At 57.9% G+C, this 23,417-nt stretch overlaps 5 protein-coding genes across 9 annotated transcripts; 2 read left to right on the top strand and 3 right to left on the bottom strand.

Annotated features, from left to right (window-relative positions):
- Positions 1 to 749: 749 nt before the first annotated feature.
- Positions 750 to 4,639, bottom strand: P3H4 (prolyl 3-hydroxylase family member 4 (inactive)). Of its 2 annotated transcripts, none has more exons than XM_015885739.2 (8): positions 4,123 to 4,639; positions 2,861 to 3,010; positions 2,445 to 2,616; positions 2,254 to 2,382; positions 2,008 to 2,153; positions 1,842 to 1,925; positions 1,535 to 1,670; positions 750 to 1,454 (listed from the first exon to the last, which is right to left on the bottom strand). In XM_015885739.2, exons 1-8 carry the CDS (start codon positions 4,585 to 4,587, stop codon positions 1,444 to 1,446), a joined length of 1,293 nt encoding a protein of 430 aa, XP_015741225.1. In that variant the 5' UTR covers positions 4,588 to 4,639; the 3' UTR covers positions 750 to 1,443. The 2 variants fall into 2 exon arrangements, with proteins under 2 accessions (XP_015741225.1, XP_015741226.1); XM_015885740.1 differs by lacking the exon at positions 4,123 to 4,639 and adding an exon at positions 3,117 to 3,344.
- Positions 4,640 to 5,353: 714 nt separating this feature from the next.
- On the top strand, positions 5,354 to 10,188 carry FKBP10 (FKBP prolyl isomerase 10). Its single transcript, XM_015885738.2, has 10 exons — positions 5,354 to 5,632; positions 6,625 to 6,770; positions 6,940 to 7,129; positions 7,259 to 7,404; positions 7,479 to 7,668; positions 7,877 to 8,022; positions 8,203 to 8,392; positions 8,507 to 8,649; positions 8,785 to 8,948; positions 9,169 to 10,188. The coding sequence occupies exons 1-10, from the start codon at positions 5,439 to 5,441 to the stop codon at positions 9,352 to 9,354; spliced, it is 1,695 nt and encodes a 564-aa protein (XP_015741224.1). The 5' UTR covers positions 5,354 to 5,438; the 3' UTR covers positions 9,355 to 10,188.
- A 143-nt stretch (positions 10,189 to 10,331) lies between these two features.
- Positions 10,332 to 14,685, bottom strand: NT5C3B (5'-nucleotidase, cytosolic IIIB). Of its 3 annotated transcripts, XM_015885743.2 has the most exons (11): positions 14,421 to 14,542; positions 14,170 to 14,296; positions 14,119 to 14,134; positions 13,921 to 14,019; positions 13,413 to 13,482; positions 13,120 to 13,166; positions 12,635 to 12,720; positions 12,429 to 12,518; positions 12,141 to 12,303; positions 11,311 to 11,511; positions 10,332 to 11,085 (listed from the first exon to the last, which is right to left on the bottom strand). In XM_015885743.2, the coding sequence occupies exons 3-11, from the start codon at positions 14,119 to 14,121 to the stop codon at positions 10,975 to 10,977; spliced, it is 870 nt and encodes a 289-aa protein (XP_015741229.1). In that variant the 5' UTR covers positions 14,122 to 14,134; positions 14,170 to 14,296; positions 14,421 to 14,542; the 3' UTR covers positions 10,332 to 10,974. The 3 variants fall into 3 exon arrangements, with proteins under 3 accessions (XP_015741229.1, XP_015741228.1, XP_015741227.1); XM_015885742.2 differs by lacking the exon at positions 14,421 to 14,542 and adding an exon at positions 14,555 to 14,685 and having other exon boundaries at positions 14,119 to 14,296; XM_015885741.2 differs by having other exon boundaries at positions 14,119 to 14,296; positions 14,421 to 14,548.
- Positions 14,686 to 14,818: 133 nt separating this feature from the next.
- On the top strand, positions 14,819 to 18,253 carry KLHL10 (kelch like family member 10). Its single transcript, XM_015885737.2, has 5 exons — positions 14,819 to 15,122; positions 15,322 to 15,811; positions 16,028 to 16,645; positions 17,135 to 17,284; positions 17,841 to 18,253. Exons 1-5 carry the CDS (start codon positions 14,935 to 14,937, stop codon positions 18,147 to 18,149), a joined length of 1,755 nt encoding a protein of 584 aa, XP_015741223.1. The 5' UTR covers positions 14,819 to 14,934; the 3' UTR covers positions 18,150 to 18,253.
- On the bottom strand, positions 16,854 to 23,318 carry KLHL11 (kelch like family member 11). 2 transcript variants are annotated; one of them, XR_004305413.1, is made up of 6 exons: positions 22,819 to 23,318; positions 22,009 to 22,737; positions 20,278 to 20,314; positions 18,548 to 18,652; positions 17,826 to 18,270; positions 16,854 to 17,058 (listed from the first exon to the last, which is right to left on the bottom strand). XR_004305413.1 is itself a non-coding variant. In XM_015885736.2 (2 exons), exons 1-2 carry the CDS (start codon positions 23,289 to 23,291, stop codon positions 21,141 to 21,143), a joined length of 2,070 nt encoding a protein of 689 aa, XP_015741222.1. In that variant the 5' UTR covers positions 23,292 to 23,313; the 3' UTR covers positions 18,426 to 21,140. The 2 variants fall into 2 exon arrangements, 1 of the variants encoding a protein (XP_015741222.1); XM_015885736.2 differs by lacking the exons at positions 16,854 to 17,058; positions 17,826 to 18,270 and having other exon boundaries at positions 18,426 to 22,737; positions 22,819 to 23,313.
- Between the last annotated feature and the right edge of the window lie 99 nt (positions 23,319 to 23,417).

The raw sequence follows: 23,417 nt of genomic DNA on the forward strand, positions 1-23,417 counted from the left end.
GGCCCCGCCCCCTCCCCGTGTTTATCCGCTCGCCATTGGCGGGGAGGAGACCGCCCCCCGCGCGCCGGGAGCTGATTGGGCGGCGGGGCGGGGCGGGGGCGGGGCGAGGGCGGGTGGGGAAGGGCGTGAGCGCACCGAGGGCCCACCTGGGTGACGTCACGGGGCGGAGCCGGGAGGGTTCGAACGGGACCGAACCGGGTCGGGACAACGGGGGGAAAATGGAGGGGGGGAAAATGGAGGGGGGTAAATGGAGGGGGGGCGGGGGGCGGCACTGCGGGTCGGAGCGGGGGAGACACGCAGCTGGAGCAGGGCGGGGAGCGGCAGCGCCCATCCCACCCCATCCCATAATATCCCATAATATCCCATAATATCCCATCCCATCCCACCCCTCCCCATCCCATTCTATATCCTATTCTGTCCCCATCCCATTACATCCAATTGTATCCCATCCCATCCCATCCCATCCCATAATATCCCACCCCATCCCGTCCCATCCCGTCCCGTCCCGCCCCATCCCGTCCCTTCCCTCGCCCGCGGCTCACGCCGTGATTCAGCCTCTCGGTTTCAGTCACCGCAGCCAAGTCCCGGCGGAGCCTCGTGCTGCCAACAGCTCGACGGCCGCCAGGCACAAAGCAGCGCCGTGGCTGCACCAGCGGCCGCCCAGCACCCACCGCCCGGCCTGGGGGTCCCGACCCGACCGACCCCCCCCCAGATGGTCTTTCATGGCACTTGTGTCCGTCCCGATTTGCTCCGGGCAGAGGCGGCCGTCAAAAGAGCGGACCGAGTTTTATTCCAAGTTCAGCACCAGAACGTTTAAAATACAAAATAAACGAGCGAAAAATATAAAAGCGAGATGGGAAGTATTAAATTAATGGAGCTTAAAGCTCTGGGGGCTGCTGGGAGAGAGATGAAGGCACTTGTGGGGCAGAGGTGGTGACGGGGTACAGTGGCACAGGGATGCCGTGCACCAGGAGCAGCACCCAGCACCGAGACGGGGGGAAGGGGCGGCTCTGGGAGCTGCCGGTGGGGGTGGGCTGCTGCCAGAACCAGCACCGTGCACAGAACCCATAAGGCAGCACAGGGGTTTGCTGTTGGCCCCCTGGTCAGTGGCTCCTGGGGGAGCAATGAAGGGGCACAGCAAATCTCAGTGCTGCTATGGAGCGCTACTATGGGGCTCCCAGGGACATCGGGGCTGGGGGGGCTCAGGGGGCACCAGGCAGGTGGTGGCACAGTGGTGCGGCTGCTCCTCGGATGGGAATTATGGCAGCATGTCCCTGTAGATGGGGCAGTTCTGCTGGGAGCACTGGGCAGGATCAGCCCTTCCCAGTGAACCCGTGTTCCCGTGCATGGAGCAAGAGCCTGCAGCCTGGAGGCCCCAGAATGGCACCACTCGGCCACCACCATCCTGCTCCGTCAGGGCCAGAGTCCCCTTCTCCTGGCACATCACAGCGTCTCTGCAAACAGAGGGGATGGTAACACTGGGATGCAGCAGCAGCCCCCCTCCAGCTTTGCATCACAGTCCCCAGTCAGGAACCTTCGTCTGCTTTGTCCCCCTTGGTGCTGGGCTCCTGCCACCACTCTGCGAAGAATCCCTCCTCATAGTCCCCTTCACCCTCAAACTCGCTGTCTGAAGGCAGATCCTGCAGGTCCTCTCCATCATCCACCTCCATCTGCAGCACAGGGTGGGATAGCATAGATAGACCATGGATAGCATGTCATAGATCATATTTCTATCATGATAATCTTTTGTACAGAACATCTGTTCACCTATTGTCTGTATAACTGCACAGGTACCCACAGCCCCCACCTGCATGGGACCCCCAGAAGTGGCCGTCACCCACCTCATCATCAGCCTGCAGGTATTGCCTGGCGAACTCCAGCATCTTCTTCTGCGCAGCTGTGCGGTTGTAGTAGTGCACGGCTTCCTGGGCACAGGGTGGGGGAGCGGGGACCATGTCAGCCCCCATTTGAGCAGAGCCCCATGGCAGGGGCTGGGGGGGCTCTCACCGGCCGGGGCTCAAAATCCTCCTCCTGCAGGTGCCAGCGCTCGCGGTGGAAGCGATAGTACACCAAGTTCTGCTGCATCACCGCGTCATCCGGGTCGAAGAGCATGTAGCTGGAGACGCTGCGCACCGCATCCCGCACGTCATTCACTGCAAGGAGCAGAGTGAGACATGGGGGTGACATGGAGGGTGACACCCAGCCCTGGGACCCCCCAGGGGCTCAGGCCCCCAGCCCCCAGCCCACACTCACGCTTGTAGTAGGCGAACTGCAGGTAGTGGTACATGGTGGCCACGAACTTCTCCACGAAGTAGCCGCCCACGTTGGGGGTGAGCTCGCCCTCACAGCCCACCTTGCAGCGCAGCACGCTCACATAGTGGTCTGGGAACAGGTGTCAGCCATTGCCCCGCATCACCCCCCCCCCCCCCCCACTGCCCACCTACCTGCGATGGCCGGGTAAAAGTCCTTGAACTCCTGCAGCTCGTAGGCGCCCTCGCAGCCAGCCAGGCAGTCCTCGTACGCCTTGTAGTACTCAGCCAGAGCCTGCTCCATGTCAGCTGCACTGCTCCTGAAATCCCCGTTGTTGTACAGCTTCACTGAGCGCACAAAGATGGGCTGTGGGACCAAGAGGGCTCTGCTCACCTCCCTGCTGGGTTCCAGGCCCCGTGCCCAGCCCCATAGCAGATGGCTCAGCCCCCAGAGCTGTTCTGTGCCTGGCAGACACAGCTCCATCCCTGGCACCAGCCCCAGAGATGCTTTTTGGAGCAGGAAGGTGGGGGTGCTGGGGCTCTGCTGGGCACACACCAACCCTGTGGGATGCTCCTCTTCCTTCTCCCGCCCCGGCCTGTCCCCTCCTTACCTCATAGGGCTGAGCCTCCAGGTCCACGAGGTATTCATCCACATCCACCATCGTCCTGTAGTAGTTCAGGTATTTCAGGGTCATCTCATGCTTGGGGTTCTTCTGCAGGAAGGTGTGAGCAGCAGACACCGCCTTCTCGATCTTGTTGGACTGTGGAGAGAGGGGGTGGTGTGTGGGGCTGCAGGGACGGTGCTGGGATGTGTCCCAGGGCAGGATGTTCTCCCGGGATGGGGCAGCCCCAACACCCATCGCTCACTGGCAAGGAAGGATGGGCAGGTGTGGGCAGGGCAGGTACATCCCATTGATGGACAGTGCAGCCCCTCTGACAGCGACCCACGTGGCATGGGTTTGTCAGACTCTCCTCCAGCCCCACTGCCAGCTCAACAGCTGCCCCCACTCTGCTGCTGCTTCTATGAGCTCTCAGGTTGCAACTTCCGAGAAGCAAAGCTGGAGGGGTTGGACGAACCATCCCTTAAACGGATTTTAGCCAGAGCAACCGAGAGGAAAATGCATTAAGTATCCAGGTCAGGACATTCCTCGTCACTGCGGGTTGAGTGGGGCCACAGCACTGAGGAGCAAAGCAGCCACGCTCCACCAGCTGGGACAGCCCCGTGTCCCCCTCCCCAGGCAATGTTCCACCAACCCAGGGGACTTCAGGGCAGCGGCGTTGAAGCAGAAGCAGAATGTAGGCACAGCAGAGCTGCACAAATTCCATCTGAGCCTGGAAAACTTCTCCATGTGGACCAGGGGCACCCACAGAGCTGAGCTGGGGGATGTCTGCGCCCACAGAGGGATGGGGGACATGGGGAGATCTGGGGAACCCCCAGCAGGGGTTGTGGGAGGGGGGAGATCAGGGCAATGCAGGGCTGGGGAGGGCAGCCACACGGGTCCCATCCTGATCACGCTCCTCATATCCTGCTGGTGATGACGTGCGGTGCTGCTGGAGCAGGATGGAGGAGATGGGGGGGGAAAGGGGGTGCAAGATGGGGAGTGCAGGAGGGGAGAGCACATGGCAGAGAGATGTGGGAGCAGGATGTGGGGATGGGGAGACACGGTCTGGGGGTGGCAGTGAGAGATACAGGGTGGGGGGCATGGGGTGAGGGGAGTGAATAGGAGAAGTGTAGGGCAGAGGGTGCAGGACGGGGTACAGGAGATGTGGGGGTGCGCGGTGGGGGACGCCCACACCCCCAGCCCAGAGCAGCCCCCCATTCCCCACCCCCCGCCTCTCCCAACTTTGCGCGGCATTTGCGCGCCCTCCTCACCTTGAAGAGCGCGTAGTGCAGGTACTGGTAGGGCAGGCGGCGCTGGAAATCGCGCAGCGTCTGCGCAGGAGGGTAGCGCAGCTGGAACACGGGCAGGCCGCGCTTACAGGCGCGCAAACATCCCGCGCGGCGCAGCAGCCGCCCGAAGAGCAGCAGCTCCCACTCCCACTCCGCGCGGTTCCCATCCGCGAGCGGCTCCTCCGCGGGTCCCCCCTCTGCGCAGCGGCGGTGACAATGAGCCTCGCTGTCCCGCAGCAGCCGGTGCAGCCGCAGACTGGCCTCCAGAGCCCGAGCGCTCTCCGCCCACTGCGCGCCCGCGTACTGCGCCAGAGCCCGCGCGTAGGCGCGCTGCAGCGGCTCCAGCGCGGCCGCGGGGAATCCGCGCACGCTGTACTGCTCGTATTGCGCCGCGCAAAGCTGCGCTGCCAACAGTGGGAGCAGCAGCGCCAGCGCCGCGCAGCCCATCCCCGCCGCCGCCGCGCACTGGCCGCGCAGCGCAGCGCTCCGCGCAGGAGGCGAACGGGGGAGGGGGGAGGAAGGGGCGGTGCGCGTCGGGAGAGCAGGGTCTTAGTGCTGCGCTGCGCGTTGCGCGCAGGGCGGAGTTGGCTCCGAGCGATGCCGATTATCCCCGGGATGTGCTCGGAGTTGGGGTGTCCGGGTCCCCTCGTGGTCACTGCGCTGCGCTGCTTCTTCCCCCCCCCCCGGCTGGTTTCGCCGCTGGATGCGGTCAGACGAGGCGGGTCCCTGCGCTGTGCCAGAGCTCAGGGCTGCGGCTGAACTCGAGGAGATTGGTGCTGACCGCGGCCCGTCCCATGTCCGTGCGGGCGGAACGGACACACGGCTCTTCCCGCAGCCCCCAATGGGTTGTTTTGGGAGGGGACACGTGGAGGAGCGCGTTGGGTGCTGCTCCGATCCGTGACAGTCTGTTACAGGGGTTGTAATCGCTGCCGTTCAGTAACAGCAGCAGACCGAGGAGCGGTCGGGGTTGTCCGTAAGGGCGTTAATTACCCCTATTTACTCTCCCCAAAAGCCAGAGCCCGAGCAGCGGAGCGGCAGCGCAGACAGCGTTAGGACCCGGCGCTGCACGAAGCCGCTCCCTCCGCACAAAGGACGGCCCGCAAAGAACGGAAAGTTTTTGAAGTTCCATCTCGAAGCTCCGCTGCGCCGCGGCCTCAACCCGCCCCAGCGCAAGGAATCACCGCCCCGGGGCTGGGGCGGGGGCCGGGGGGGCCGGGCCCGTTCCACGTGTACAGAAGCGCGGCGGGGCCGGGCCGGGGGGGCTCAGCTCCCGCCTCCCCCCACCGCCGCTCCGAGCCATGGCCGCGGGCAGCGCCGCGCTCCTGCTGAGCCTCCTGGGGGCACTGGGGCTGAGCGACCCCGGCCCGCTGGAGGACGTGGTGATAGAGCGCTACTACATCCCCAAGGTCTGCCTGCGGGAGGCCCAGATGGGGGACTTCGTCCGCTACCACTACAATGGGACCTTTAAAGATGGCAAAAAGTTTGACTCCAGGTACAGCCCTCGGCCCGCTCCCGGTGCCCCCTTCCCCCCAACTCCGCATGGACACCCCCGCCCCCCCCACGGCCCCCACCGGCGGCGCTGCCCCCCGCTCCCCATCCCCGTCTGCGCGTGCGCGGCCCCGCAGCGATGCGGGAGAACCGATCCGGGGGGAAGCGGTGGGGGTGGGGGGGGAGGGGGGTCGCTGAGCCGCGCTGTGCTCGGGACGTGTCCGTGCGGGAGGAATGCGGGCAGCGGCGCTGAGACGTGGCAGCAGCAGCCGCTCCGAGGCTGTTCTCGGCCTTGCGCTGCGCCCCGGGGGTCTGTGGGGCTGTGCCCCATTGGCAGCGATGTCAGCGGTGGGGGCAGCGGTGGGGGCCCGGCAAAGCACGAGAACAAAAACTTCCCGGCGGGCGTTCTCCAGCCCCTGAAAAGCCAAAGGGATCCCCCAAGGGCTCCAGTGCAATTTTTATCACAAAAAATGGATGGGAGAGAAAGCAAAGGGACCTCGAGCTGCCTCTGCTGCTGCTGTGAGCCCCAGAGCGATGGGAGCTGCTAAAATATTGCTGCTGAAATAACTCTTTGTCCCGAGGATGGCAGCACGCTGCCAGGAGAAGCATCCACTTCACCTTACAGGGGACGAAGGATTTCCATTTACCCAAAATGGCCCCAGTTGCTTCTTAGAGCCTGTAGTCTAAAAACGTAGAAATAAAGACAAATGTGCAGCCTGCAAATGAAGCCCGGGCTGCCTCCTTTCCTCCTCCCTGCAGATGTGGCCATTTGGAATCGTCAGGAGGCGGCAGGAAGCCCTGCGTGCCACGCTGCTGTGCCAGATGTGGGGAGCAGCTGGAAGCAGCCCCCGGCCCCTCCACCCCCATGTGCCCACAGCCCGGGGTGTCTCCCCCAGGCAGCGCAGCTTCAGCCCCATGAACGGGGGCTGCTCAAGAACCGGGGGTATCTGCAGCCCCGCTCTGCCTCGCGGTGCTGACGGCTCCGTCCTTTTACAGCTACGACCGAGGAGCCACGGTGGCTGGAGTGGTGGGCGTGGGGCGGCTGATCACCGGCATGGACCGCGGGCTGCAGGGCATGTGCGTTAATGAGCGGCGGCACCTCATCGTGCCACCCCACCTGGGCTACGGCAGCATCGGCGTGGGTAAGGGCTGCGGGGCTGGGGGTCCTCAACCCACGCGGTGGTGGGGAAGGGCGACTCATTGCCCCTTTCAGCAGTGCCGAATGTGCTGCAGAGCTTTGTGTTATTAGCACTGGTCGCCCCTCACCCTGCTCTCACCTGATGTGCTCTGTCCTCACCGCCACCACTGCAGCGGGGCTGATTCCCCCTGACGCCACCTTGTACTTCGACGTGGTGATGTTGGACATCTGGAACAAGGATGACAAGCTGCAGATCACCACCCTGGCCAAACCTGAGCACTGCAACCGCACGGTGGAGAACTCAGACTTTGTGCGGTATCACTACAATGGCACCCTGCTGGATGGGACCCCCTTCGACTCCAGGTATGGGGACACCACTCACCACAGCGGGTGATGGGGAGGTGGGGACCAGGGGGTGGCTTTGGGAGCCCACTGCCGGGCTGGGTTGCCTGACACGGTCCCAGAGCTGTTCTCCTCATTCCTCCACATCAGCTACAGCAAAGACAGCACCTACGATACGTATGTGGGCACTGGGTGGCTGATCAAGGGCATGGACCAGGGGCTGCTGGGCATGTGCGCTGGGGAGAAGAGGAACATCATCATCCCACCATTCCTGGCCTATGGGGAGAAAGGCTACGGTGAGCTGGGCATCACCCACTGCCCCTGCCCGGGAAGTGAGACCCCCATGTGGGCTGACCCATCCCCTCCACAGGGACCGTGATCCCACCGCAGGCCTCGCTGGTGTTCAGTGTGCTGCTGGTGGACTTCCACAACCCCAAGGACGGCGTCTCCCTGGAGCACCTGGAGGTGCCATCGTCCTGCAGGCGCAGAGCTGTGACCGGGGACTTTGTGCGCTACCATTACAATGGCACATTGATGGATGGGACGCTCTTTGACTCCAGGTGTGTGTGTGGGGGATGCTCACACTCACCCCAAGGCCAGCAGTGGCTGCAGGGAGAGGCTGGGGTATCCAGGGGTCCTGGGAGCAGAGCAATAAGAAGCATGAAATGGGCCAAAAAGGACTTTACCTGCCTGCTGCATCCCTGTAGGAGGTTTGGTGCAGTGGGGGACGAGCGTGTGGAAAGTTCTGTTGTTTGTCTCTTGCTGCAGCTACTCCCGTAACCAAACCTACAACACCTACATTGGGAAGGGCTACATCATCCCTGGCATGGACCAGGGCCTGCAAGGCGTCTGCATCGGCGAGCGCAGGCGGGTGGTGGTCCCCCCACACTTGGCCTATGGCGAGAACGGAGTGGGTAAGGGGCTGCAGGGGATGGGCACTGCTGGGGGCTCTGATGGGGAGCCCTGCAGGCAGGGCTGCAATGGGGCAGAAAGGTTGGGTGCAGCAGGGGATGGGTGCTGTGAGCTGCGGCAGCAGCAAGAAGGGCTTTACCAGCTCTGTGCCTCCTGCTCAGCTCTTCCTGCTCCTCCTCCAGGGAACAAAATTCCTGGCTCCGCTGTTCTCATCTTCGACGTCCACATCATCGACTTCCACAACCCGGCCGACCCGGTGGAGATTGAGACCGTGCACCGTCCCGAAGGCTGCAACGTCACCGCGCGCGACAGGGACTTCATCCGCTACCACTACAACTGCTCCCTGCTGGACGGCACGCGGCTCTTCTCCTCGTGCGTGGGTCGGCTGCGTTGGGGTGGGGGCTGTGGGGTCTGTGGGCAGCGCGGGGTGGAGCTGTGGGGCGCAGCCTGACGGGACCACGGAGTTTTCTCTTTGTGCACCCACAGCCACGACTACGAGAAGCCCCAGGAGGTGACCCTGGGGGCCAACAAGGTGATCGAGGGCCTCAACAGTGGCCTCCTGGGCATGTGTGTGGGGGAGAGGAGGGTGCTCATCGTCCCCCCGCACCTGGGCCATGGAGAGAATGGAGGTAGGGATGGCACAGCGGTGCCCACAGCGCTGGGGGATTTCTGGAACCCTGTGGGGCTCCTTCATGTTGCTGGGGAAGCTCCCACTGCTGCACAGAGACTTTCTGAGCCCCCCAGCAGCTCTCATTGCTTTTCAGCCCGGGGAGTGCCCGGCAGCGCAGTGCTGCGCTTCGAGGTGGAGCTGATCTCCCTGGAGGAGGGCGTTCCTGAAGGATACCTCTTCATTTGGCACGGGGACCCTCCTGAGAACCTCTTTGAGCAGATGGACCTCAACAAGGATGGGCAGATCCCCGCTGATGAGGTGCTCACAGCGCAGGCTTAAGGGCTGGGGGGGACATGGAGGGCAAAGGGACCCACCCAGGGAGCAGCACCCAAAGGACGCTGCTGGTCCTGGTGCTGGGGAAGGGCTGGGACCAGGCAGGAGGGATGTTCTGATACAGAACTCATGGCTGGGAACAATGGGGCTACCCTCACTGTGTGTGCAGTGCTGTGTCCCATCCCATCCTCTGTCCCCATTGCAGTTCTCCACCTTCATCAAGACCCAGGTTGCAGAGGGGAAGGGACGCCTCATGCCCAGCTCCGACCCCGAGAAAGTCATCGCCGACATGTTTGGGAACCAGGACCGCAACCAGGACGGGCGCATCACGGCCGAGGAGCTGAAGCTGAAGTCGGATGAGGACCGAGAGAAGGTCCACGAGGAGCTGTGAGGAGCAGCCGTGGCTGGGACGGCTCCTGCCATTTTCTGATTGTTTTTTTCCTGACGTTCCTCACGGCAGAACATCACAGTCTGCACTTCATGCAGGGAGGTGGGAAGCAGCCCCGGCTGTGGGGGCTGCAGTGGGTCAGGTCAGCGCATCCCCCCCCATCTCTGCACTGCACCCATTGATCTCAGCACAGCCAGCACGGCCCCCCAGGGCCTTCCCTGCCCTCCCACCTCCCCATGTCCTGAGCTCAGCCCCGAGCCCAGCTCTGACCTCTCTGCTCCTTCATCCTCAGCCAGTGACTGCACAGCCTGCCGGCCCCACGCAGGGACAGGGCAGCTCCCCCCGCGTCTTTTGCAGTATTACTGTAGTTTAGGGATTTTTTGTTTGTCCTGGGTTAGTTTTAAATACATGCTCCTTTAAAGGAGAAACAGAGCTGCCATCCCTGCTGCAGTTCCCAGGAGCTGGAGGTGGCTCAGGGCCCCAGCACAGCACTGCTGCCCCCTCCACCTGCTGCAGAGCTGGGAGCAGAGCTGGCTGCCTGCCTCGGGGAGCAGCAGGACAACCCTCCTCATCCTCCTCACTGCAACAGCTGCCAGGGGGCGCAAGAAATCAGCCCTGGTTGGTTCTGATGCCAAAATGCAGCCCATTAACTCGGTGCTCTCAGGTTCGTGCCCAGCACATCCCCACCACCTTCCCAGCAGCTCTGGAAGCTTTTGCACAGTTTGACCTTGCAAAGAGAAAAAACACAGGAGCAAAAATGTGCAAAGGACCAGAGCAAACCCTCAAACAACGACTTCTAAGTGGCACCAAATAAATAATTCCAAGTGGTTTCCAAGATGTTTCCCTTTGTGTCAGTTACTTTGCAATGGAACATTTGTTCCTGTTTGTCCCGGTGGCGCAAGGAAGGAGAACTCACCTGGGTGTGCGGAGCAGAGCAGGACTTCAGACCTGTAGTGGGCAGGAGAGAAAGGAGCAGCAGACTCAGTCAATGAATTTATTCCAACAAAGCGGAGGAGATCCGCACTGCCCACTGTGACATTGAGCAGCCCATGGTGTGGAAGATGGTGAGTGAGCTGCGGGGTGAGGGCTGGGGCTGGAGCCCATGGAAACCCAGAGCAGCCACAGCATCCCCAGCACCCACCTCCTGCGGCCATGGGACCACCCAGCCCTGCTCTCCCCACAGCCGGGGCTCAGCCTGAGCATTTCGGGGCCACAGAAAACAGGATAACAGCAGCAGTGCTTGTTTCCTCAGATCAGAATGCACTAAAACTGAACAGCTTCAGTTCAAGCCACAGCAAATGGCCCCTGATTCTGCGCTCAGCTGCTGGAGAGAAGCACAGAACTGCCTCTCCCAGAACATGAATGTTTGCTGTGGCCCCGATGCTGCTGGAGGCTGAGTGGGACGCAGGGTGCAGGGCGGGCTCCTTGCTTCGCTCCAGATCAGCTCTGAACTGACCAGAAGAGCCGTGAGGTTTGGGATGCAACACAACAGCTGGGGCAGAGGGACCACCCCGGCTCGGGGATGGATTCAGGCAGGTACCAGCACACCCGTCCAGCTTTGCTCAGGGTGCTCATCATCCCAGCGCGTGGCTGACGGGCCGGGTCGGGGCGCTGCTGCCCGGCTCATGTCTCCATGAGGATGTAGCGCAGAATCCCATTGACCACGTCCAACGTCTCATCGCTCTCCAGCACAATGTCGTAGGCATCCAGGTACTTCCCCCGCCGCTCCTCCACCTGCAGCAAGGAGGGGAGAGCAGAGAACTGTGAACAGCTGAGAACGAAGGTGCCATACCCACAACCTTGCACCTCTTGATGCTACAGAGAAGAGGGGACAAAACCAGTTGACTGTGCCCAAAGTGCACCAGGAGCTCCAAGGGCCCTTATGCAAACCTAGAGCCCAACAGTGGGCACTCAGCCTGGGAAGGGCTGGAAGGAGCAGGACGGCTGCTCCCCACACACCTTGTCGTTGAGGAAGCCAATCTTGAGGATGTTCTCCACACTGGGAACGCCATCTGCCATCGTCAGGTCGCCCATGGAGTCCCCCAGAAGGATGATGCTGGTCCGTGTGCTCAGCTGCTGGAAGTAGGCGGTGCCCTGCAGCACGCTGTTGTTCTTGTTGTAGGTGTGGATGAGGGGACTTTTGAAGCACTTGAGGACTCCCTGTGCAAATGGAACAAGTGAGCTGATCCCTAAAGCCATCCCTGCACTGTGCTGCAGCCTCAGCACACTGAGCACCCCCTGGGAGCCCCAGTATGCACAGAGGCAGTGCCCAGCGGTCTCCTTTTGCAGGACAAGCCCACAGAACAGCACCAAAGGACCTGGGAGATCTCTGACCAGGCTCTGTGCCACCCTGGAGCTGTTCAAAGGCCACGGGAAGCCAAAGTCCAAGGAGCCCCAGGGCACAGCATGGCCCCTGCAGAAGGCAGGAGTCCCTGAGCACTGACTGCCCCAGCACAGCCCTGTGGGAACAGAGGGCTTCATTGTGCACACTGTGCCATTTGCTAATGAGAACTGGGACCTTTCATGCTTTTGTTAACTCCATCCTGACCACACATCTGGGCTGGGTGAGGACCAGCATCAACCCAGAGCACACTCTACAGGCAGAGCCCACTTCTGGCTTCCAAGAGTCAGTCTGAGGGGTGAGGAGCCCGCAGGATGGTGAGCAGCTGCTGCTCTGCCTGCAGGACCCTCCCAGGGCCAACACTGTGCCCTCCCCAAAGCCCAGCACTGTAATGGCACTGCAGCCCTCAGCACCAACACAACCACCCTCCCCCTCTCTGCACACTCACACTGTCATCGAAGTCCATGTAGTTGGACACCACGTTGACGTTGGGGTAGAAGACGTTGGCCTGACGGATAATCTCCTCAAGGACGTCACCAACACCAGCAGAGAAGATGAACATGGGCACATTGTATTTATGCAGCTGATCAAACAACTCATTGAATCCATCCCTAGGACATAAGCATCCATGGCAGTGTCACGTTCCCCTCTCCCAGCTCAGCATCCCCCTGACTGCCTGCAGGCCCTGGAGATGTGGGCAGCAATGGGGCAATGGGAGGGGAAGGGCCCCGGGTACCTCAGCATCACATCCGACTCCCTGACGATCTGGGCAATATCTCCCTTCTGGATCTTCTGCTGTGTCAGCAGCTCGTGGGCCCGGGTCCACCTAGAGAAGGGCAGCGAGGTGAGCATCACATCCAGGCTGTCAGACAAACAACAGCCAGACACTTCCTGGTACTGCTGCCAACCTAAAGGAAGGTGAAACCTTCACACTGCACTCACCACTCCACCATCAGGGGACGCTTCTCTTCCAGGCTGCGGTTGGGATCGATTTCGATGGGGTAGTAGTGCTGCAGCAGATCTTTTAACTGGGACATTATAAGTGAGAAAGAAGAACTCAGAACATGGAGCTTAAACAGCAGAACCAGCACTTCTGGATTCCCCAAAGCATCGCAGTCACACACAGACACACAGCTTCACCGCGCAGCCGTGCTGAGCCAACCCGGGCATCTCTGAGCCACGTGTGACAGCTTGGCTGGGTCTCATCTGGGCACACAAACCTCCTTCCTGCTCTTATCAGCACACAAATGCTGCTAACCATGCAAATTACTTTTCTCTTTTTAACTTTCCCATTGGCTGAAATGCAGCCGGGGACCTCGCTCTGCTCTCAGCCCTGACAGCCCCGTGCAGCTTTTGCCCTCTGACGTGCACTGAACAGCCCCATGGTGATGGCTGACAGCAGCTGAGCTTCAGGAAGCAACACCCACCTTCTTCTTGCCGTCCTCGCTAATAACACGGCTGTTGTCCAGGATATCTGCAAAGACAACAAAACAGTGTTACAGCCCAGACAGTGTTACAGCCCAGACAGAAGGGCTGCGAGCTTCAGGGTGCTGCCATGAGACAGACAAGGAAAATCCAAGAGTCCTGGTGGCAAAGCTGGAGCAGAAAGACCAGGAGCTGCCTCCTGCCATTGGCTTCTGGCTGCTGGGAGAAGGGCTGTGGCACAGAACAGACACAGAAAGCAGAAGGGCCACAAGGTAATAGTGGGGCTTGAACTCACTGTGCGACGTGGGGCAGCGCCGACCATTGCAGCCAAACCTGCTCAGCGTCATGTCGAAGTCAGAGATGACCTGAAGGGTGAGAGAAAGGCACAGTGCTGTGACCCAACGCCCTGCTGGGTGCAGGTACAACCCACACACACCGCAGGGCTGCACTGACAGCGGGGCACAGCACACCCAGCCACAACCGGGCACCCACCCCAGCAGCCTTATCAGCACCATAAGGCCTATCCCTCCGGCTCACTGCTGTGCATGCAGGGCCACGTTTGAGCTCTGGCTAATGTTTATAGCTTGCATAAGAGGGAAGCAGGCGGCCAGCACAGCACAGCACAGCACAGCACAGCACAGCACAGCTCAGCTCAGCTCAGCACAGCACAGCACAGCTCAGCTCAGCTCAGCACAGCACAGCACAGCTCAGCTCAGCACAGCACAGCACAGCTCAGCTCAGCACAGCACAGCACAGCACAGCTCAGCTCAGCACAGCTCAGCACAGCAGCAGCCGGGCCGTACCTGCAGTTTGCTGCTGCCCTGCTCCTTGATGGCGCTGATGACCCCCATGACACGCTCCGGCTGCTGGATGCGGACCGTGGTTTTCTGCAGCTCCGGCACCTGCGGACACACACACACACACACACACACACACACAGCGCAGCTTCGGACCCCGCAGCTCCGCCGCGTTCCCCTCCCGCAGCGCAGCGCCCCGCTCACCATTTCGCCGTGCCGTGCCGTGCTATACCGTGCAATACCGCTCCGTTCCGTTCCGTTCCGTTCCGTTCCGTGCCGGTGCCGCGCAGCCTCGGGGCGGATCAACGCGGTGCTGCCCGTGTCTGTTCGGTCCCCGCGTTCCGGGGCGGGTCCCGCGGTTGCGTTTCTTCCGCCGGCCGCTCTGGAGCCGGAAAGCGAAATTGAAAGATAAGGAAAAGAAAAAGCACAACGACGCGGCGAGAGCTGTTCGGAGCCGCCCCAAATAGCCCCAAAACAAACAGCCCCAAAACAAACAAAGCACCAACCGGCAGCACCGCAGCCCCCGGCCGGCAATGCCCGCTGCGCTCACGGGCACCGCCGCGTGGAGGCACGAGCGGCCCCGATGGCTCCGGAAGATGCCGAACCGCTCCGAACGGTACCGAGACGCTCCGAACGGTACCGAGACGCTCCGAAGGGCCCCGAAAGGTTCCGAAGTCTCCCGTCCCGCGCCGCCTCCCCGTTGCGTGGCCGCGATGTTCCGTCGTCCCGCGTCCCGGTCCGTGTCGGGGCTGGGCCAGCACCGCACCGCGATTAATGGCAGCCGCCTGCAGGGCCCTGGAGCTGAGCGTTACTGGAAGGTGCCCAGACCAAAAGCACAGCGCGGTTCATCGCGGTGCGGGGTGGGGGGGTCCATGAAGAGCCCGGAGCACGCCCAGCTCCTGCAGTGTGACCTCACTGGGGGCCGATTCCAGAGCCCCCTCGGGGGGTTCCGTACAAGATGTAGGTGGACGAGACGAAAGCGGCCCCCGCGCAGCTCCTCCCGCCGGCCCGGGCTCCGACATGGACGGCAGCGGGGGGCACGGCGGCTCCTCCGCCTCATTGATGGAGAGGAAGATGAGCGCCATGGCCTGCGAGGTGTTCAACGAGCTCCGCCTGGAGGGGAAGCTCTGCGATGTGATCATCGACGTGAACGGCTGTCAGTTCAACGCGCACAAGAACATCCTCTGCAGCTGCAGTCATTACTTCAGGTCGGTGCTTGGGATGCTCTGTAGTGGGAACGGGGACAAGCAACATTTCCTGGTCATCCCATGGTGCCTTCGGTGCTGCAGCCCCAACCTGGTGCAGGGAGGAGGGTGAATGGCACAGCGGGGTGGGGAGTCACACAGAAAAGCCATCTCTTCCTCCTGCATTGCTTTGCCTTCTTTCTTCTTGTTCCTTCTTTGGCAGGGCTCTGTTTACCAGTGGCTGGAACAACACGGAGAAGGTGGTGTACAAAATCCCCGGCATTTCCCCCGAGATGATGAAGCTCGTTATTGAGTACGCCTACACCAGGACAGTAGCCATCACTGCTGAAAATGTCGAAAGCTTGCTGGGCACAGCGGATCAGTTCAACATCATGGGCATCATCAGGCTGTGCTGTGAGTTCCTGGAATCTCAGCTGTGCCTGGAAAACTGCATCGGCATCTGCCGGCTCACAAACTATTACCACTGCCCCAGCCTGCGGCAAACAGCCTACATGTTCATCCTGCACAACTTCGAGGAGCTGATCAAGGTGTCCACGGAGTTCCTAGACCTCTCCATCCACGAGCTGACGGACATCATTGAGAAGGATGAACTCAACGTGAAGCAGGAGGAAGTGGTATTCGATGCCATCCTGAAATGGATCACCCACGACCCCTGGCAAAGGAAGCAGCACATCCCCATCCTGCTCAGCAAGGTGGGTCGGGTTGGCTCCAGCTCTGCACAGCTCTGCCATAGCCCCATCCTTAACACCGCCGCCTCGTGGCACTGCTCACAGCCTGCCCGTGCTGCTACGTAATAAAGCCGTATTCTCATAAGCCTCAGCTCAAAATGCAAACCATCCAGTGTCAGACCCATCCACTAAAGATAACAGAATACAAAGCATCAGCAATAACCCCCTTTTCCATTTCAGGTCCGGCTGGCACTGATGGAGGCGGACCACTTCATGAACAAAGTCAAAACACACGACTACGTGAAGGACAACAACGAGTGCAAACCCATCATCATCAGCACGCTGACAGCCATGTACAACCTCAACACCAACAACCCTCTGCTCCCTGACCGTATCAATCCCCTGGCCCGGCCCCGCCTGCCCTACTCCATCCTGTTTGCTATCGGGGGCTGGAGTGGAGGCAGCCCCACCAACGCCATCGAGACGTACGATGCCCGCGCAGACAAGTGGGTGAACGTGACGTGCCACGAGGAGAGCCCCCGCGCCTACCACGGCACCGCCTTCCTCAAGGGCTTCGTCTACGTTATCGGAGGCTTCGACAGCGTGGATTACTTCAACAGCGTCAAGAAGTTCGACCCGGTGAGGAAGACATGGCACCAGGCGGCTCCCATGCACTCACGGCGCTGCTACGTCAGCGTCGCTGTCCTCAACGACTTCATCTACGCCATGGGGGGGTTTGACGGCTACACGCGGCTCAACACGGCGGAGCGGTACGAGCCAGAGACAAACCAGTGGACACTGATCGCTCCCATGCACGAGCAGAGGAGCGATGCTGGTGCGACCACGCTGTATGACAAGGTAAAAGGCCGGGGATGTTCATGGCAGCAGTTGAGGCTGAAGCTCCGTGTGCAGGGCTCTTCTGTAGGGTGTGCTGGGGCAGTTTGACAGAGCTCAGCCTCCCTCTGAGCTACACCATGGATAAACACTGCCCAGGGCTCCTCATCTAGACAGGGAGCTGTGGGGGCCAGAAACACTACAGGTGCTCCATTCCACCAATCTTTTCAAATAGAGGAAGAAAAGTTCATGTAAGCTTTACTCACCAGATCCCAGAGCTCCAGATATAAAGCTAAGAGGTGAATCTTAGTGGCACAGAAGCGCAGACAGGAGCAACAAACTCTTTCAGAGCCTCTTGCCAACAGCCAGCTCGCTGCTGTGCTTCATGCAGTTCAGGAGGTGAAGGGTTAAAATCCCACTGCCCCGAGGACCGTCCCCTTAAGGAAAAACACTCCCTCAGCACGTTCTCCCACCCACAGCCACCCTGCTCAGCTCTTTTCCCCCTGTGTACAGGTGTATATATGTGGTGGGTTCAATGGAAACGAATGCCTATCCACAGCTGAGGTATACGATGCTGGAACTGATCAGTGGACCTTGATATCCCCAATGAGAAGCAGACGAAGTGGAGTAGGTGTGATTGCATATGGAAACCAAGTGTATGCGGTAAGGTGGGAGCGGTACCTCGGCCGTAATGGCACCCAGCACTACTGGTCCCGTGCTTGTTTGTTTAATGGAATGAAGTTCTGTTAATCTGCATTTCCCAGACTAATCTTCACAGTGGCCACTGACTTACTGAGATTTAGGGATGAAAGCTGAAGGCAGTAATGGCTGCAATGCCCTCATAGAATACCATCACCCTCACACTTTCATTATGAAAGAATAAGCACGCAACATGTAAAGAGTTGCAGCAGAGAAATGATTCTGCTGCTGCTAAAAGCTTTGAGCAGCACAGTGCTGCACGGTCCTGCTTATCCACACACTGCATTTAAGCCCAGTGTGAATATCAAGTCTGACAAAAATACCTTTGGATGCTCCAGTACAAACAAGGGAGCAGACTGCAATAAGAAAGCATTGTGTTTTGACCCCCTGCTCTCAGCAGAGCTCAAAGTAACGTCAGCAAAGTAGGACACGTTAAAATCTTACATGTGCACAGCATGATTCAGCTGCCTTGGCAAGAGAGGAAAGGCCTCTTTCAACACTGTACCTTTGCCATTCACAGGTAGGAGGATTCGATGGAGTCAACCGGCTCCGGACTGTGGAAGCCTACAACCCAATTGCCAACACGTGGCGCGTTGTCCCCACCATGTTCAATCCTCGCAGTAACTTTGGCATTGAAGTGGTGGACGATCTCTTGTTTGTGGTCGGTGGCTTTAACGGATACGCCACCACCTTCAACGTCGAGTGCTATGATGAAAAAGCTGACGAGTGGTTCGATGCTCAGGACATGAGCGTGTACCGCAGTGCTCTGAGCTGCTGCGTGGTGCCAGGGCTGTGCAACGTCGGGGATTACGCTGCCAGAAGGGATTAGTGTGGAGCCTTCACAGCAAGGTGGGGTCACAGGCACTTCTTCACCGAGTCCCCTGCCTGCAGAACCAGCTCCACTTAGCTAATAAAGTCTTCTAAGCAGCAAAAGAATGTATTCGCTTAATCTGAAAGAAAACAGGATTGATTCTCACTAAAAGAATAATCGGTAACTGAAACTTTCATTCCATGGCACAAAAAATCCCCAAACGTGACCCAGAGGTATTGGCTACACCTTGTTTAACAGCTCAAAACCAAAGACAGGGCCCGGTGCACAACAGAATGCTAGAGAAATAGAAGGTTTATTTCCATTAGTTCACTTCTTACAATAAACCCTACCATTACAGTGTATTTTATGTGAAGAACATTACAGTGGGAGTGCTTCCAACACAGATACTACTTTACCTTACTGGAAGTTAAGTACAGGAGTGCTGCTTGCCCAAGCATTCTCTTCAAGTCTACATTAACACTGAGGGGAGCACAGCTGCCGTGATCCACAGCGACACGGACCTACGAGGAGTATCTTACTATTAATGGTGTTCAAACATCTCAGTAGCTCCACGCTTTACATTCATATTAGTGATAGGATTAGATCCTCAGAAGCACCTGTTTTATCAGACATCCACTTCAGACTGGAGACACCGCTCATATCTGGGCGCAGCTGAAAATAGATCCGAGCCATCCCACAGTTTAAGCCCAATGAGTAACAAGGCAGGATTACAATGCTGTGGTAAAAATAACCTAAGAGTCGCTACTCTTTGCGACCCCATTTGTTGACAGCGATCAACCTAGGACAATTTTTTATAAAGCATGCTGGAAAATTGGCATGTTTTCTCTATTTCTGGAGGAACACCCTACTGTGTGTGGGGAAATCTTAATAAAAATATATACAAAACTAGCATAGTAACAGATATCCAAGTCCTTATAAAACAGTATGTACATATATGGCACCTACCTAGAAATGACTGCAGGGAGCACGCAGTGCTAGGCAGCACGTGTCCTACTTCACTAATCCCTTGAGCAGACACAGGATGTGAAACATGCATTCTGCAGCACGTGTTCAGTACAGCTATAGAGGAATGATTGTCTTAGGGAGGAAGAAAACCACCTGATGTTCCTTTGCAAGGACAGAAATCAGCCTTGAAGTGCTTAACACACACTAGGATCTTACTGACGTTTAACTACCCACCACACACACACAAAAGGATTCCCATGCTGTGGCTTATAGGGTTTTTTTAAACGAAGACTCAGCAAGCTACAGCAGTCAGGGGCCAGAATGCATTTGTTACACAATTCACAGGTTAGTGAGCTAAATTACAGCCAGATTCAACTCCTCAGCACCTACAGGTGAGGCAACAGATAGTTAAGACTTGTCAGTTAAACACTGTATAATGTTGGTCCACTTACAGCCAAGGCTATAAAAATCCAAACACTTACAAATTCCACAGCACTGGCCTTGCATAAGTTAGAGCAAACCAGTGCTGTCCGCAGTGCCATCACTCCCCATGCAAACAGAACACAAATACAGTGCATCACATACAGAACCATGGCTGGCATTCACAGGTTAAACTGCTCAGATATTTGGCTGTTCTGGTGTTTTTGAGCGGAATGTCTTTAGGAAACGAGATAGCCTGTATGGCAGACTGAAGTCCTGATGAGTGCAGACAGCAGTTTTGCTTAGAGGGATTTGCACACAGTCTACTCACAAACCCTCCTGCAGAAGCAGTAATTCGTAACCTACTCCAGCCAAACCTGCAAGAGCTCAGAGCCAAACCCCATGGATTAACCCCTTCCTTAAGGGCCTGCACGAGCTGATTTGGCAACGCTCATTACTGAACACCAGCCTGAAATGTGAGTAAGTTCAACCATTCCCTCTCTTGCATTAAACCAGAACTGCACAATTTAATCTGCCACTGCACAGAATCTAACAGGCAAATCAAATAAAGGATGGTTAACACTGAGAAGTAATTTGAAACAAACCGTTAGATTTTCAAGATCATTTTTAGAAGGCTGGGTTATTCTCCCATTGCAAAAAGACCAGTTATTGATGTCAAAGTGGCAGGTAAACTAAGTGGAGCATTAAGGATATTACACACCACAGAAACCTGTACACGTTATGAGATCGAGAGACTTACCCTTACCCAGTGTGTCAGATATGATCTAGGTTGCCTGCTGAATTGGAAAATGAGAAGTATCAGTTCAGAAAGCTAAACAATACAAAACAGAAAGAAACACAACAAAACAAAAAGCAAAAGCTGCTTAGAAGACCGGTCTAAAAGAAGCTGCCCACGTCAAAAGCACCGGAGAATTATCTCAGGAACCAGACACAACACAGCTCCTTCACAGCTCAAACTATGCAACGCCCTGCAAAGCGTCTGATGTTCTCCCAATCAACCATTCCCAAATGAACTCTGCAGCCTCTCTACAACATACAGACACAAAACATTTAATAGACATAGAAACATCCTGAAGTTACTCTACAAAGAGAGATTGTGCTTTCATTTCCGTATGTAGTTACCAACTATTGCACTCGCCTCCAACTTGAGAAAGCCAAGTACACTAACATCAATTACATGTGGAGTTTAGTCACTGAGAAGGAGAATCAAAGGAATGTCAACATATTAAGTGCAAATAAAGCAGGTGCTTTCAGCACACACAAATGTAACCACTGAATTATTAGAGAGAGTTCTCTGATTTTCAAAGGAGAACTGTAATAAGAGACTTAACCCTACAGAAATCCTTGAAAACAAAGATCTGTGTCTTGGTCTGGTACAGGAAAGTGGGTTTTTCCTGGGCACTGTTAAGCAGTATTGTTGGATTCAGGTTCTCAATTCCTGTTCATCCTCAATTTCTCATCTTTGTAATTTTAAGTACATAAAAGATGCCACTTTTACCTTTCAAACCTAATCCCGATGCCTTATAAAGACATAAAAGGCCTTGCAAAATGGTTTAGCACAGTATTTCCTAAACTACCTTCATAAGAGCAACAGCCCAGAACTCAGCACTCAATCTGTGAGCGTGGCATCCTTCGTAAGCTCAGAGAGTGTCGGTGTATTTCCTGCATCTGTCTTTCCTGCATTTGTCTAATTCTGTCTTTCTGCCACATCAGGTTTTGTGGCATGGGATACCTCTGTGTGCCCTGCAGGCACCTGAAGGGGATCCTCACGTGGCAGGCTGTTGCCCTGCAGCGAGGCTGAGGCATGGGGGGCAAAAGCATCCAGCGCTTTCTCTCAGCACAGTAGCGATAGGCCTCTTTCCTGTACTGCTTGTCAATATCATCACTGTTCTTCCACCCCCCGATGATGAAAACATCGTCTTTATAATAACAAATGGCTGCCCCTTCAATGCTAAGGACCTCTGGGGGTAAACTTTCAAGTATCTCATCTGAGGCCCTGCCAGAGATCTTTACCTTGGCTTCCTCGTTATCTATGGGGTAACTCTTGGGGCAGCAGGATGCCGTATGGTAGAAGTTTGTGTTTGCAACTGACATCTGAAAAGAGCAATAATTATCAATGAGCGGCAGAGACTCTACGTCCTGCCACTGCCTTGTATCAGCATCGTATCTGATAATAACTGCCCTCAATCCATCTTCACTATCACTGTCAACCGGGGTACGAGCAGCAACATAAACAAACCGGTCTTCTACAGAAACAGCTTTGACATCACGAAGGATCTTTGGTGCTGACTCCAGGTTGTGCCATTTGTCCTGCTCGGGATTATACACAGCTACATCTTTAAAGCCAGGACTGAAATTGCCATGTCCACCGATACTGTACAAGTTTCCTTTAACTTCGGTGAGGCCAAATGAGTGTTTTCTGGTTATTAAATTTGAGACCTGCTCCCAGATGTTTCGGTTTGGGTTATACCTTTCTACAGTCTTCGCAAATCCCGGTTCCATGGAGCCAGCCACATAAACATACGACTCTGTCACAGCCACAGCGTGCCCGTCGAGGTGGTTGTGTATGTGCGGCAGGTTTACCCACCTATCTTCATCGATGAAATACCCCACGCACTCACTCAGATAATCTCCTCCCTCCGACACGCCTCCGATCACCATAATCACATCCATGTTTTGTCCGAACCGTGGCAGCAGCGCGGCAGGGCAGGTGGGATGCTGCAGGTTACCGGACTGCAGGTTCTCAGACCTCAGGGCGTGACTCTCCACGGCGTCCGACACCAGTTTGACACAGGCCTCGTTGCTGGACACCAACCTCTCGGCTTTGACGTGGCGCGTCAGGTACGTGGGCTTCATCTGCGACAGCCTCAGCAGCTTAAACAGCTCCTCAAAGTACCTCTCTCTTTCCTCGGGGCTCCTCTGCACCCACTTCAGGATGGTCTCAAAGAGGATTTCTTCTGAGTCCACCGTGATCTCCGGGTCAGACAGCCAGTCCCTGACGAGGTGGAAGGGCAGCGTGTAGAACTCCTCGTCCTGGATGACCCTGTGGAAGTTCCTGCGGATCATGTCCTGCGCCCGCAGCGCCAGCTGGCTCAGCGAGTACATGTGCGCCAGGCTGTGCACGGCCACGCAGTTGGACAGATTCAGCTTCTTCTTGAGGAACTCCCCGCAGAATTCCTTCAGCCGGGTCAGCAGGAACCTGCACAACGAACCACACTCCGGGTCAGATGCTGCTGCTGCTGCCGCCGCCCGCCCGGCCCGGCCCCGCCGCCCCGCTCACCTGTCGGCCATCTCCAGCACCTCGTGCACGTTGCCGGGGCTGACGCGGATGGCGCCGGTGTACATGAAGCCGATGACGGCCTCCACCGTGTCGGGGTCGGGGCCGCCCTCCGAGCTCCATTTCTGCAGCTCCACGCGGCCCGAGCGCGACTCGGCGAAGCCCCCGGACAGCAGCGGCGTGAAGTACTCGGTGGCGGCCGCCAGCACGGAGCGGTGAGCGCGGTACTCACGGGCCGGGCCGGGCCGCCCCCCGCAGAACGCCAGAGTGATGTCGCAGTACAGGCCGTGGCGGCGCTGCTCGTTCTGCCGCCAGGCCAGGTCGGAGCAGTGAGCCGGGCACCCGAACTCCTCCGCCTCCGCCTCCCCGTCCGCTCCGCAGCCCCGCGGGCCGCCGCCATCCTCCTCCGCCGCCGGCGGACCGGGCCCGGGCTGCGGCTGAGGGGATGCCGCGGCCGCCGCCATCTTGTCCGACATGGCGGGCTGCCGCTGTGCGCATGCGCGGCTCCGTGTGGCGCTGCGCTGCCCCCTGGGGATGGCGGGCGGTGATAATGGCGGCACAGCCCTCACACAGCGGAGTATGGGGCCGAGGGAAAAGAGAAG

Source organism: Coturnix japonica, chromosome 27 (assembly GCF_001577835.2).
Source record: "Coturnix japonica isolate 7356 chromosome 27, Coturnix japonica 2.1, whole genome shotgun sequence".
Lineage (NCBI taxonomy): Eukaryota > Metazoa > Chordata > Aves > Galliformes > Phasianidae > Coturnix > Coturnix japonica.